The 12643-nt window shown below is 47.8% G+C and overlaps 1 protein-coding gene across 1 annotated transcript; it reads left to right on the top strand.

Moving 5' to 3' along the window:
- The first annotated feature begins 1370 nt into the window (after positions 1-1370).
- On the top strand, positions 1371-12183 carry SPCS2 (signal peptidase complex subunit 2 homolog (S. cerevisiae)). The gene is made up of 5 exons (XM_009890999.1): positions 1371-1409; positions 8280-8363; positions 9549-9709; positions 11138-11272; positions 11929-12183. The coding sequence occupies exons 1-5, from the start codon at positions 1371-1373 to the stop codon at positions 12113-12115; spliced, it is 606 nt and encodes a 201-aa protein (XP_009889301.1). The 3' UTR covers positions 12116-12183.
- The last annotated feature ends 460 nt before the right edge of the window (positions 12184-12643 follow it).

Raw genomic sequence — 12643 nt, 5'->3', positions numbered from 1 at the left:
GCTCTGACACATACGCAGAGCCCAACATCTACACTTATGCATACAAGCCCTCCACACACGCACACCCCATAGTGAAGACACACCGCCCTCACTCCTGACACCCCCCGGACCTGTTCCCCTACGCCGACACATTCAACCACCGCACATATACACACATACGTATGAACACCCACACACACGCCATACACACAGCCCCACGTTTTGGATACGTGCTGACACGTGAGCCCATACACTCATGCATCCAACACGTACCCTGTAATTACACTCCCCAACACGCACCCATAGACCCCCACTACCCACGAACACCCTCACACACTGATACACACCCCCACAAAAACACCCATGAACACACTCACACACCCCAGACACACATATACATCCCGTGCACACACCCAACACATAAACACCCCCACATGCTCCTCACTACACCTCCGAAACACACAGCCCACGCCCTTAACACCCCAAAACACTGACACCACACAAACACCCTCACACACCCCACGGACACTCACGGATACCCCCCACGCTGGTGACAACCCCCAGTGATGCACATCCCACACAAACGCCCATGTACTCCCTCACACGCCCCACAGACACCCCCACACACGCTCCCCACACTGGCAGACACCCACAACGACGCACACCCCACACGAACATCCTCCCACACCCCATGGACACCCACCCACACGCTCCCCACACTGGCAGACACCCACAATGACGCACACCCCACACGAAGAGAATCCCAGAATGGTCAGGGTTGGAAGGGACCTCTGGAGATCATCTAGTCCAACTCCCCCGCCAGAGCAGGGGCACCTACAACATCCTCCCACACCCCATGGACACCCACAAACACGCTCCCCGCACTGGCAGACACCCACAATGATGCACACCCCACACGAACCCCCCACACACACCCCACAGAACACACACACCCCACGCAGAGACCCGTGGGCACGCTCCCACACCCCACTCGCACACACATACACCCACCCGTGACACCACAAACACTCCCACTCCTCACATACACCCTGTCTTGCCCTCACATCCCTTCCCATCCCATCCCATCCCATCCCATCCCACTTTCTTGAACAGAACTGAAATATGAGTGGGCCGCTGAGTTAAAAATGAAAAGGGGATACAGGTTTTGATTAAGAGCCTAAGACGTTGTGCTAAAAGTAGTATAAAAAGTAGGAACAGTCTCCCTAATTTTTACATGAACGTATTGTGCCTAGTGTCTTGTGCAGATCCACCCAGAGACCAGGTTGAGGGAGCAATCCGAAACTGTTTTTAAGTTAAAGATGGAATGAATGACGGTAGAGAAGTAGAAGATTTGGGGATTTTTAGGGAGGAAGAACGGGGAAAGAGAGAAGATGGCGGCCAAAGGCGGCAGGAACGGGCTGCTCGATAAGGTACCGTGCCCCCCCGGGGCTCGGCCCGCTAGGACTCCTCCTCCAGGCGCCGCCGCCTCAGCGGTGTCCCTACAGCCGCCCTGGCGCTGGGCTGAGCCGCAGCCATCCCGGGACTACGGCCTCAGTGGGGCCCTCCCGCCCCCCGCTACTTAGGGGCATCCTTCGCCTCAGCTGTGGGGAGCTCCCGCTGCTGCTTCCTCGTAGGAATCGATGGCAGAAGAGGGGCCGGGAGGGAGGAAGCGTCCCGCGGGCAGGCCCTACCGCACGTCCGGCTGCGAGATCCCTTTTTTTTTTTTTATTTTTTTTTAATTTTTTTTTTAATTTATTTTTTGCCAGCGTGGCTGGTTTTAGCCCAGCCGCCCTAACAAAACTCCAGCTAGCGGTACAGCTGCGCTCCTCCCGGTGGGTGTTTTGCCAGGAAAGTAACGCTGGACTATGGCAGAGGTGTCAGGTGGAGCAGAGCGTACCGTAAAAGTCTGCTGATAAACCCAGTCTCCGTAGTTTAAAGGAACGTGTTTGTAAAGCGGCTTTCGCCTCAGCTCGGTTTTAAGCGGTCAGGTGTTTGTGTCACAGCTCTTTGTGGAATTTGGCAAGCTGGTAGCTGAAACTAAAGACCTGGAGGCATTTTTTTTTTTTCTACAAGAAGATGGAAACAGTTGTGTCTGTGTCTGTTTGCAAAAGGGTGTATTCAGAATGGTGTGTTTGGCATCTTTGACTGCAATTGAAAACACTTTGATTTTCATTCATGTGTGTCTGTTCATAACTTAACATGAACATACTGTGTTTCGCACCATAAAAAGTATAGTTTTCTTGCATCTGTTTGAGATGAAGCTGTTCTTACTATCCTGAAGAATTTGGTGGGGTTTTTTTTCCAGAACAGTAGATCAAGTTGTTGAGCGAATGCTATCGGGGAAAGGTGTGCTAATGAAATATTTCTGGCTATCTTCTGAAAATATGCTTAGCTTTCAGTATTGAAATGACAGTGCTTTGTGGTTAAGCTTTAAGAACTCTGGAAAGCATCTCATGCTCTCGAGGTGTTCCTGCTCCTCCCGCCGTGTTCTATGGATGCTATGAGGTAGTTATTTCAGAAGGAAAAGGAGGCTTTGGAAAGGGAAATGCACTGTTGGAGTGGGAGCTGAATCTTTTAGTGAGAAACCACTGAATAGTTTCAGCAGGGCTTCTGCCTGAAGTACATATGCGTGCTTGATAAGGTTCTGTCTTCTTTCCCCTCTATCCCATGCTGGTCTGTGTGCTTTCGTTTCCTCCCTCTGGATAACTTAAATGAAATCTGGTCATTTCTGCCAAACGGTGTATATATTGCTGAGGTATTATCTGGAGAATTGTAGCCTTAGATCCGTAATTTGCTCAAGCTTTTCTTAAACAGAGAAATAATGGGTTATCAGCGAGGCTTTACACTGTTCAGACAGGTTCCTTGTTTAGCATATCTTTTTGTACTTTGTTAATGAGCTAAATCGGGGTGAGTTTAGGGAGATTTTTGTTTTAACTATCCCATTTTTTGTCCTTCTCGTGTTCTTCCAGTGTTTGCGATAACCAGGTAGCTCTTCCTGACCTCTCCCAATTTAACCAGGACCACCTAAGAGTGCACACTCACTGACTTCAAAATAATGTGCAGCAGCGGTTACAATCCTCTCTAACACCTTGAGATTTCACCCGTTTAGCGCAACACTAAGTTATTAACCACATTCTGCTGCTACTAGAGCAAAACCTTCGAAGGTTTTGCAAGCTCCAGGACTAAAACCACTTCCTGAATACAAACTGCTGCGACTGCCTTCCGCTTCTCTGCCCCAGAAGGAGCTCTCTGGGACCAGGGGATGTATACTGTGAGTACAGTCAGGCAGCACTGGTATTTTGGGTAGAGTGAGGTCCAGAATTCCTTCCTCCAAGGCAGAGGCTGAGCTAGTTGGAGCTGAGAACAGCCGCGCTGACTTGCTGGAGTTTGCTACCACTCTTCCTTCAAGAGGAAGAGGAGGGAACTGATACGCGATGAGGTGTCTCTGGACTCTGCCACTTGCAAATCCTGCTTCTGCCTGGCTCATGGTGTGCAATGTGGCTGTTATTTTAGAATTTGTTAGGGGGTGGGGACCTGTGGTTTGGGACTCACTGCTCTTTCAGCTGCAGCCCAACCCACAGGAAAAGGCAATCAGCTGCAGCGTCGGCTGTGTGCCTTGAGGGAGTCGATGTGCATCATCTGCTGAGGCTCTTCCAACCTCTCTCTCCTGTAGCGTTGCAGGTCCCAGTATGAAGTGTTTCTGATTTTAGGGTTTAGGAAGGGGAGGTTACTTTCTTTTCATCCTTGCAATAGAAAACACAGATTAGATGCATAAATGTTCTTCCCCTTGAAGAGGGGGCTGGTGCTCCTCTTGCAGTAGCAACAAATCTTCTTTACTTTATGACTTGATTATTTATGTGTGTAATACCCAAAGTGCACTGTAAACTTCAGAGCAATATTTAAAGAGACAAGCTAGCTACCCAGAAGATGTTGCAGGCTAAAATTGGACGTGATGTAAATGAGGCTGACAGTAGTGGCAGAAGGAACAAGGCTGGGGGGGGAGGGGGGGAAGTTAAGTTTGTGCCTTCTCATTCTTCTGAGATGTGAACATCTTGAAATTTCTGCCGTAGGATTTTTCTGTACCTCCTGCTTACGAGGGAGTTTTGTGAAGGGATTTAAATGAAGGTGATAGCTTGACAAATGAACCTTGTGAGCGCTCAGATCCTGCTGTGTCTGCTGCGAAAGAAAGCGCTCGTTTTGCTGTCCCTTTTTTGGAGCTAACATCAGAATGCTCCCCTGCTGTGATCCAGCTGCAGGCTGCACCTTTACTTGGGTGTGAACAGCTGGGGCCTTTGTGCGCTTCTAGTGACAGGTTGGGTTTGCGGCTTTCTGAAAATGTGTTTCTGATTTTATTCTTTGTTTTTAAGTAAGGTAACCACTGGCTATATTTCAGCCTTCGTTCTGAAGCCTTGTTCTTACACCGGTATGCTTTCAGGTACCAAATCCACTTCCTAACTGTGTCTGGCTGTAGAACACCGTATTTGCTTCCCATTCGTAGTTAGGATGTGTTCATGACAAGTATGATAACCTTTCACTTGGTTTTTAAAACAAAGGAGTGAAATCACACCAAAACTAAAAATCTGTTTTGAACTGCTTGAGTTTTTCTTTTCCTCCATCAGACTGCAGCCAAATCTGAGCCTTTCTTTTGAAGCCTTTGGAGCTCGCACCCGAAGTGCTGAAAATGAGTAACTGGTAGAAAAATACCATCCACGAGCTGGAGGAGGAGACTTGTTTGCATGTCTCCATGGGCTCCGCATCTCCAGGCTCCACGAGACACCAGTTCAGCTTCACCTTTCCTCCCCAGCCTGTGCAGGCAAGGCAGGGCTGTTCTGCAGACCCAAGAGGAGGTGGAGGCTTTCACCCCTGTTTGAGGGTGAGCACTTGGTGGTAGGGGCCGAATCTCCGGCTCTCTTCCAAGCTGAACCTGGGGCTGGCTGTCAGTCAAAGGTTTTGCCCAGGGTTTCACTGGTATATAGACATCAGCATGCAGATGTGCACACGTCTGTGCACATCTGGACGTAGAGGTAGCGTGGATGTTGATCGTTTCCTTTGAGCACCTCCTTCTGCTCCTCTGCCACAGCACTGGCGCTCTGGGTGCCGGTGCAGCGTCTCAGCCTCCCCCAAACTCTTTGGTCCTGCAGATCAGCCTGGAAGAATTAAGAGAAGCAGCAGCAGCACTGCGGTGCTGTACTGTGTTAGGAGAAGTAACCTCGTGGGAACATCAAGACCAAGGTAAAGGGAGGGCTAAAGCTTCTCCCTGGCTGAAGTCCCAAACCGCAGATGTGTCCCAGATACAAGGTCCTCCCTGACATGAACCACCCTGGGATTGTCAAGCTGTTATGTCTTGAAGCAGAGCAGGCTCAGTCACAGGGAATCCTGAACAAGAACTGAAGAACTGCTGGTTCAGCTCGGTGCTTTAGACAGTCTAAGATTAGATCTTTTTCCCCAGTAACAGCTTTATTTCCAAAAATACGTCATGTGGGCTTTACATCTGCCCCTGAAAGCGCCACTTCTCTGTTAAGAGATCGGTATCAGTTAAATATCATGGATATTATCTGGTAATTGCAGTGTCAGGTGGTTCAGGACAGAGAGCAAGAAGCAAGAATCCAGTTTTTGCTCTGTCACGGGTTTCCTGGATATGTTACTACAGAAGTGCATCGACTTTTTTAACGTACAGATATTCCCCTCTATGCAAATCCCTTCTGCAAGTGAAGTGTTAGCAGTCCTGTAGCTATAAAATAGCTTTAAAATTTTGAGGTTTTTATAAAAAAAAAAAAAAAAGCCTTGGGCTTTATTTTCATTTATTTCTTGATTCCTGAGCTTTTCTCATTGGTATTTTCCAGCTATTCTGTCTTCAGGTATATCTAAGAAGCTGTTGGTTTTATTTGGGAGGAGAAGAGAAGAAATTGCTTTGATTCCATCCTCACGGGGTTTAGGAAGAAAAAGCAAACATAATAAGATTGAATAAAAACTTGAGCGTTGATGATGGGATAGGTACATTGTGCTTTAATACCAGGTAAACCATGCTGTTGCCAAAAGCAAAGGCTCCAATATTAAATATTTATCATAAAACATATCACTTGAGTGATATCTTCTCAAGTATCTCTGGATTCTTGCTCTCAGGAACAAGGTGGAGAACACTGTCATATTTTATATTAAGGATTGTCTTGTTTTAGCCCTCGAAATGTGGAAAACTTACTCAAAATATTTGTTCGGGTATATTTTTTACATCTTCAAAATGATTTTTTTAGTAGCCTTTGACCAAAAAAAAAAAAAGGCAACTGTATTTAAAGGCAGATCTGGTCTGAAGGAAGGCTTCGGATGGCCCGTGGAGGTTCCTCGTGGTGTTAAAAACTTCTCATTCATTTTGTTCTTTATTATTTGTAAAAAGCAGCGGGGTGGGGGGGAGGGTTGACGAACTACAAAGACTGAGCCTTTTCACAGAGTTTTATCAATAAGAAAAATAAACTCTATGGGTCGAATGATGCCTTCCCTCCTGGGTAAGGCCTCCCCTCACTTGAGCTGTACGGGTACAACAGAGGACAGAATATTTCCCAACAGTCACCTCTGAGTTGAGGGTTCAGGTATTAGCGTATCTCATAGCGAATCCAGCTGTGCTGCGTCTTGCACGTGTCTTACTAGTCAATATTTTCCTCTTTAAAATGACAGGACTTGTCTGCGCCCTACAAGAATAGCTCTGTAGCAGAAGTAGCTGGTGCTGTTTCACAAAAGTGTTCCGGTTTAGGGTTTTGCAAAGCGGAATACATTTCCACATCGACAGCCTCGTTGGCTTTCCTTCCGCTCCCTGGCGAGGAACGGAGGCTGTGCCTGGGAGCGGTGGGGTGAAGGCTGAATGGGTTTCTTCAAAGCTTTGGTTTTTTTCATCTATCTGTGGGATAAGGACAGAGGGATTGGGTGGTGGTGTTACTACTAAGAGACTTCTGACTTCCAATTCGCTAATTAGGAAAAAAGGGTTTTTTTTTCCTCTCCCTGGGTCTTGCTCTTGATACTTTAATCTTTAGGAACCCCAAAGGGCAAGAAATAAAACTATCAGAGATGCTTTTATAAGGCAAAATAAATCTTTGAAAGGATTGTTCTCTATTCTTTCACAGCAAAGGTTTGACTTTCAATTGTCATGTGTGTTAGTTAACCTTAGGAAAAACTGATGGCTACAAAAAAATAGCCAGCTAAAATATTTTGTAACTGATGTGAGGGCTCTTTCCCAATTGTCCGTGACTTTTAAATGCTTCTGGCTGTTGCTTTTGTCCCTCGTAAACCAGGTAGTGCATGTGCAGGCACGGTGACATTTACTGTGCACCTAATAATTCACACCTGCAGAGCCTGAAGGATAATAAGGCTTTTCCCAGTGTGAGTGTAGGGGAAGTAGATCAGGTTTTACATCTTACTTTAAAATGGTTTCATTCCTGCCAGAGAGGGGAAATGAGCTCTTCTGACGGGTAGTTAATAAATCCAACTTGTGAGCTTCAGGAGCAGGAAATAACACGAGCAAAGCTGAGAACTGCTTCTAACAGCAGCTAAAATTTGAGCTCAAGTCACTCAACTGTTTGAAAGAATTGATGACTTAAATACACAGGGCTCAAGCTTACATGTCCGACTGTGGCCGAAAGGAATAGCGTCACCAAAAAATAATATAGTTCAGAGGAAAATGAACCCCTTTGAAAAGCTGAGCTGTTGTATCTGAGATTCATTAGTGGTGAAGGACCAGCTTCTCCGGAAAAATCTGAATATAGATAGAAGAGCAACAGAAGCGCTTTTGGTTTTGTTCTGGAGGATGGTCTGACTGAAACTTCATTTCTTGTTTGTGCCTTTATATTCTCCCCTTCTACCCTGATTGTTAAGGGTGCCTTGAAATTTTCCTGCTCTCGTTAACCCCCAGAGAGAGAGTCAGTTTGTAACAGCTGGGCTGAAAAGCGGGAATACCTTCAAAGGCAAAAATGAAGTCACAACTGACGCTTTCCGTGGATGGCAAACGGGGCCAGCAAACGCAGAATCGAAATCGGGCTAAAACTGATGTAAAAAGTCACTTCACCAAATTTCTTCAGTACCCACGACAAGCTTAGATCTGCGGGGGTGACGGGTACCGGGTGCTGAGGGGACTTTTGGGGCGGTATGGCTGTGGAACAGGCCCCGGGTTCCCTCTGTCTCTGGGCAGGTTTCCCAAACAGGCAGCGCTTTGCTGGGTTGCCTTCTCCGTTTGTGCTCATGACTGGAACCAGCGTGTTCAAGTGACAGGCTAACGCGCGCCAAAGTCCCTTAATTCCATTTGGTTTCCGTTGCAGTGGAAGATCGATGACAAACCGGTAAAAATTGACAAATGGGACGGTTCAGCGGTGAAAAATTCTTTGGATGATTCTGCCAAAAAGGTACGTTCTGCCACTGCTGATTTCCCCCTCTTGGGAAATGCTCTATTTTCTTAGGTTTCTACATTCAATTTAAAAACTCCATAAACTTTTTTTGGTTGGATTGCAAATTGCCTGTATCCAGGCTGGTTCTGTAGCATCTCTTGTGGTTCCCGTGGCTAAGGCCGTATCTGCGCATCAGCAATTACTTCATAGAATCGTAGAATGGTTTAGGTCGGAAGGGACCTTGAAGATCATCGAGTTCCAACCCCCCTGCCATGGGCAGGGACACCTCCCACCACACCAGGTTGCCCAAGGCCATGTCCAGCCTGGCCTTGAACACCTCCAGGGATGGGGCCTCAACAACCTCTCTGGGCAACCTGTGCCAGTGCCTCACCACCCTCACAGGGAAAAACTTCTTCCTAATGTTTAATCTAAACCTGCCCTCTTCCAGTTTGAAGCCATTCCCCCTCGTCCTGTCACTCCATGCCCCAGTAAAAGGTCCTTCCCCAGCTCTCCTGGAGCCCCTTTAGGGACTGGAAGGCGGCAATAAGATCTCCCCGGAGCCTTCTCTTCTCCAGGCTGAACAGCCCCAACTCTCTCAGCCTCTCCTCACAGCAGAGGTGCTCCAGCCCTCGGGTCACCCTGTGGCTCTCCTCTGGACACACTCCAGCAGGTCCATGTCCTCCTTATGTTGGGGACTCCAGAGCTGGATGCAGTATTCCAGGTGGGGTCTCACCAGAGTGGAGTAGAGGGGCAGAATCACCTCCTTTGACCTGCTGGCCACACTTCTGATGCAGCCCAGGATGCGGTTGACCTTCTGGGCTGCGATTGCACATTGCCGGCTCATGCTGAGCTTCTGGTCACTCAGCACCCCCAGGTCCTTCTCCTCAGGGCTGCTCTCCAGCCATTCCCCGCCCAGCCTGGAGTTGTGCTTGGGATTGTCCCAACCAGATGGAGGACCTCGTACTTGGCCTTGTTGAACTGCATGAGGTTGGCATGGGCCCACCTCTCCAGCCTGTCCAGGTCCCTCCCATTTATTACAATGTCTGATGCAGACATTAATTCTGTATAACATTTCTATATAATTAATTCTGTATAAAGTTTTTCTATATAATTGAGATTGTTTTATCTAAATCCTTTCCAGAAGCAGTTTGTCAAATTTTAGGAAAAGCCCCGAATCAACTCAGCTGTGTGTTTCTCCCGCAGGTTCTCCTGGAAAAGTACAAGTACGTTGAAAATTTCCGTTTGATCGACGGTCGCCTCATCATCTGCACAATCTCTTGTCTCTTCGCGATTGTAGCTTTGATTTGGGATTACCTGCACCCTTTTCCTGAATCCAAACCTGTTCTTGCCTTTTGTGTTGTATCATATCCTTTACGTATGTCGTCTCATTTATACCAAAAGGGGTTTATTTTCCCTGTAAAGCACAACAAAACCCTTCTCTGTATTCCCATTTTGCGGGAATTTTGCTGCCCGTGGTGTAGACATCAGCTGATAATCAAGTAATATTCATGTGATGGCAAAATTCCTGCCTGTCTGGCTGTAATGCACCTAAATTTGGGTGATGTGGGAGTCCCGCCTTCCCTCCGCGGTGGTGTGGAAAGCCGGGACGGTGATTCAGCTCACACCGGAGGGGTCGGCAGTGCGTTTTCCACCTCTCGGACACCGACTGCCGGGAGATTCCTCCGTTTCGGCGTCTTAATCTCAGTCTGAAGAGCAGCTCTTGAAAGCTTCGGGGGGGTTGTTTTGTGGATTGGCGGTTTGGTTTTTTTTTTTTTAAATTCTACCTATAGTCTGGTTACAGAGACATCTGTTCTTTCCTAATATGACAAATCGGGTACCGAAGAGTAAAATGGAGGTAATTCTCGCCAACGCCTTGGCCGCAGAGGAGCAGTCGCTGCGTTTAGGAGGGCAGCGCTGCAAATCGGGGTTGAAATGTTTAGATGTCAACTCTGTTTAGAAGTCAACTCTAAGATTTCCAGTTAGGCAGCATAGCTGGGGCTTATTTTTACCCCGTTTGGGTTCTCGGGGGCAGCGTGGCGCTGATTTCCCTGCGGCTCCTTTATGAAGAGAGATGCCGGCAGAGCTTTTACAACCTTAAACGTCCGTGACAGATGAGGGGTGCGCAGTTTTGATGGTACCAGCCAGGCAGTCCGAACTGGTAGCCTGGAAACTTCTTGCCGGCCTGGGAGTCACCGTACCACTAACGGCTGCGTGACTGTGGGCAAGTGATTTCATTTTTCCCGGCTACGGTTCTTCTGGGCGGCTTTCAGCAGGGACCTTGAGATAATTTGTCTTGCGGCACTTGATCTTTCTCATTTTCGGAATTAAATGATTCTCGATCTGTGCTTAGGAGGAATGCCTTTTTTTTTGTCGTTCGTTTGGTCTGACGTTTTCCCACTGTCTCCCAACAGATGTTGCTCCAAAAATTTAGCAAAGCAATTGAAAACGGTATTTTGTTGTAATTTCTACTTCATGGTTTCACAAATGAAGCATTTTATGTAGCTGGAGAAGTCCCTTTCAGGAAAGCGTGTTAGGGAGTTGTCACTTCCCCCCGCCACTTCCAGGCATCGCTTAACGCTCTTCTGCAACGGCAAAGATTTAAGAAAGTGTCCCAATGATTATTTAATTCCTCGTGCTAACGAGGTGTCAACCAAGAGTCCCGTTTGGAATGATAATGTCGTGAGAGGCGGTTAAACGACGGTGTCCGAGGGGATCCGAGCACTTTCTCTGCCTAATTTCTACTTCTGATTGCAACTTCTGAGTTTCCTTAATGATGTTTTTTGGTTTTGCACGTATTTTGTGATGATGGGGATCCTCACCATCTATACCTCATACAAAGAAAAGAGTATTTTCCTCGTAGCTCACAGGAAAGACCCGGCGGGGATGGACCCCGACGACGTTTGGCAGCTCTCTTCCAGTCTCAAACGGTATCGTTGCTGCGGGAACCAGCGGGAATGATCTGGTGTTGCCACCGGGTTTTGGTTTGCCTGTACCGGTAGCTACCGCCGGCTCCACAGCGGGGCAGAAAAGCTGCATTTTGGATAACTCCTAAACAAAACAGGGGGAAAATGTTGGCGGCTTTGCAATATTGGTGGCTCCGCGCCGGGGATGCAAAGGATCGGGCTGCTGCGCCGTGATCTCTGCGGCTTCCCAGGCAACTCCGGATTAATATAATTACTCAGAATTAACGGCGATCTGCGACGGGCTCGCCAGCCTCGTGCGCGCCGTTTCCGTCTGTATCATTCCGTAGGGTCACCCTAAATATTTTCCTTTCTTTTTATACCTACAACTCTGGTTTTGCTCCGTCCCAATGTAGAAACGGGAGCGGTGCCACGCGCTTATCTGCCGCGAACGTTCACGTTTTGCTTCTCTTTAAATGGGGGGTATTAATCACGAAGAGTATAAAAATCTTTAATTGAGTTATAATTAACGCCCGATTGTTGTGGCTGTGAATGTCCGAGGGGGGGACCTCCACTCCTGGGTGGTTTTTTTTCCCCCCTTAAAGATGAGGATTTCTCGTCAGCTTTTCGTTGGTGTCTCGGCTGAGCCGGACTTAATTTCTGTTCTGAAAATCTCTCTGCAGGTTTGATGACAAATACACCCTGAAGCTGACTTTCATCAGCGGGAAAACCAAACAGCAGAGGGAAGCCGAGTTCACCAAATCCATCGCGAAATTCTTCGATAACAACGGGACGTTAGTCATGGAGGCCTACGAGCCGGAGGTGTCCAAGCTTCACGATAGCCTGGCCCTGGAGAGGAAAACGAAATGATTTCTGAACGCCACCTGCCTCCTGGGAACGTGCTAAATTAACACCAATAAAGTAAAATGGCAAAGAAAGTCAATCGCTGCCTCTGTTTTTGTCCTGAAATCCTATTCCATTTGGGATGAGCGGGATTTTTAATCTCCCATCCAAGATTTTTTTGGGGGGAAGCTATGGGAAAACTGTGGGTTTGGCCTTTCTGGTCCTGCCGCCTCCGGGGTGGACCGTGGAGGGAGGGGTTTGCTGGTGGACACCGTCGGGAGGGGAGAATTTGTCACTGAAACTGTCACCAAAACTGTCCCCGTTTCCTCCAGCGTTACCTGGCGGTGCTTTATCCCACAGCTCCGCACCATGCGGTGGCTGGGGGGGGCGCTGGGGGGGGCCGCCATTCCCATTTCACCATTCCCTTTTGCGTTAGGAATTCAGGACAAAATCCTTCTGTAAAACAACTGGCCGCTGGCAAACGGGTTTTCTTTATTTTTGTATTTAATTGGGGGTGGGGGATTGTTTTATATAAAAACTTTTTATGTGTTGGGG

This window comes from Charadrius vociferus, unplaced genomic scaffold (assembly GCF_000708025.1).
Source record: "Charadrius vociferus isolate BGI_N301 unplaced genomic scaffold, ASM70802v2 scaffold407, whole genome shotgun sequence".
Classification (NCBI taxonomy): Eukaryota; Metazoa; Chordata; class Aves; order Charadriiformes; family Charadriidae; genus Charadrius; species Charadrius vociferus.
Note: the sequence above shows the minus strand (reverse complement) of the source record. Positions and strands in the feature narration are given on the sequence as shown.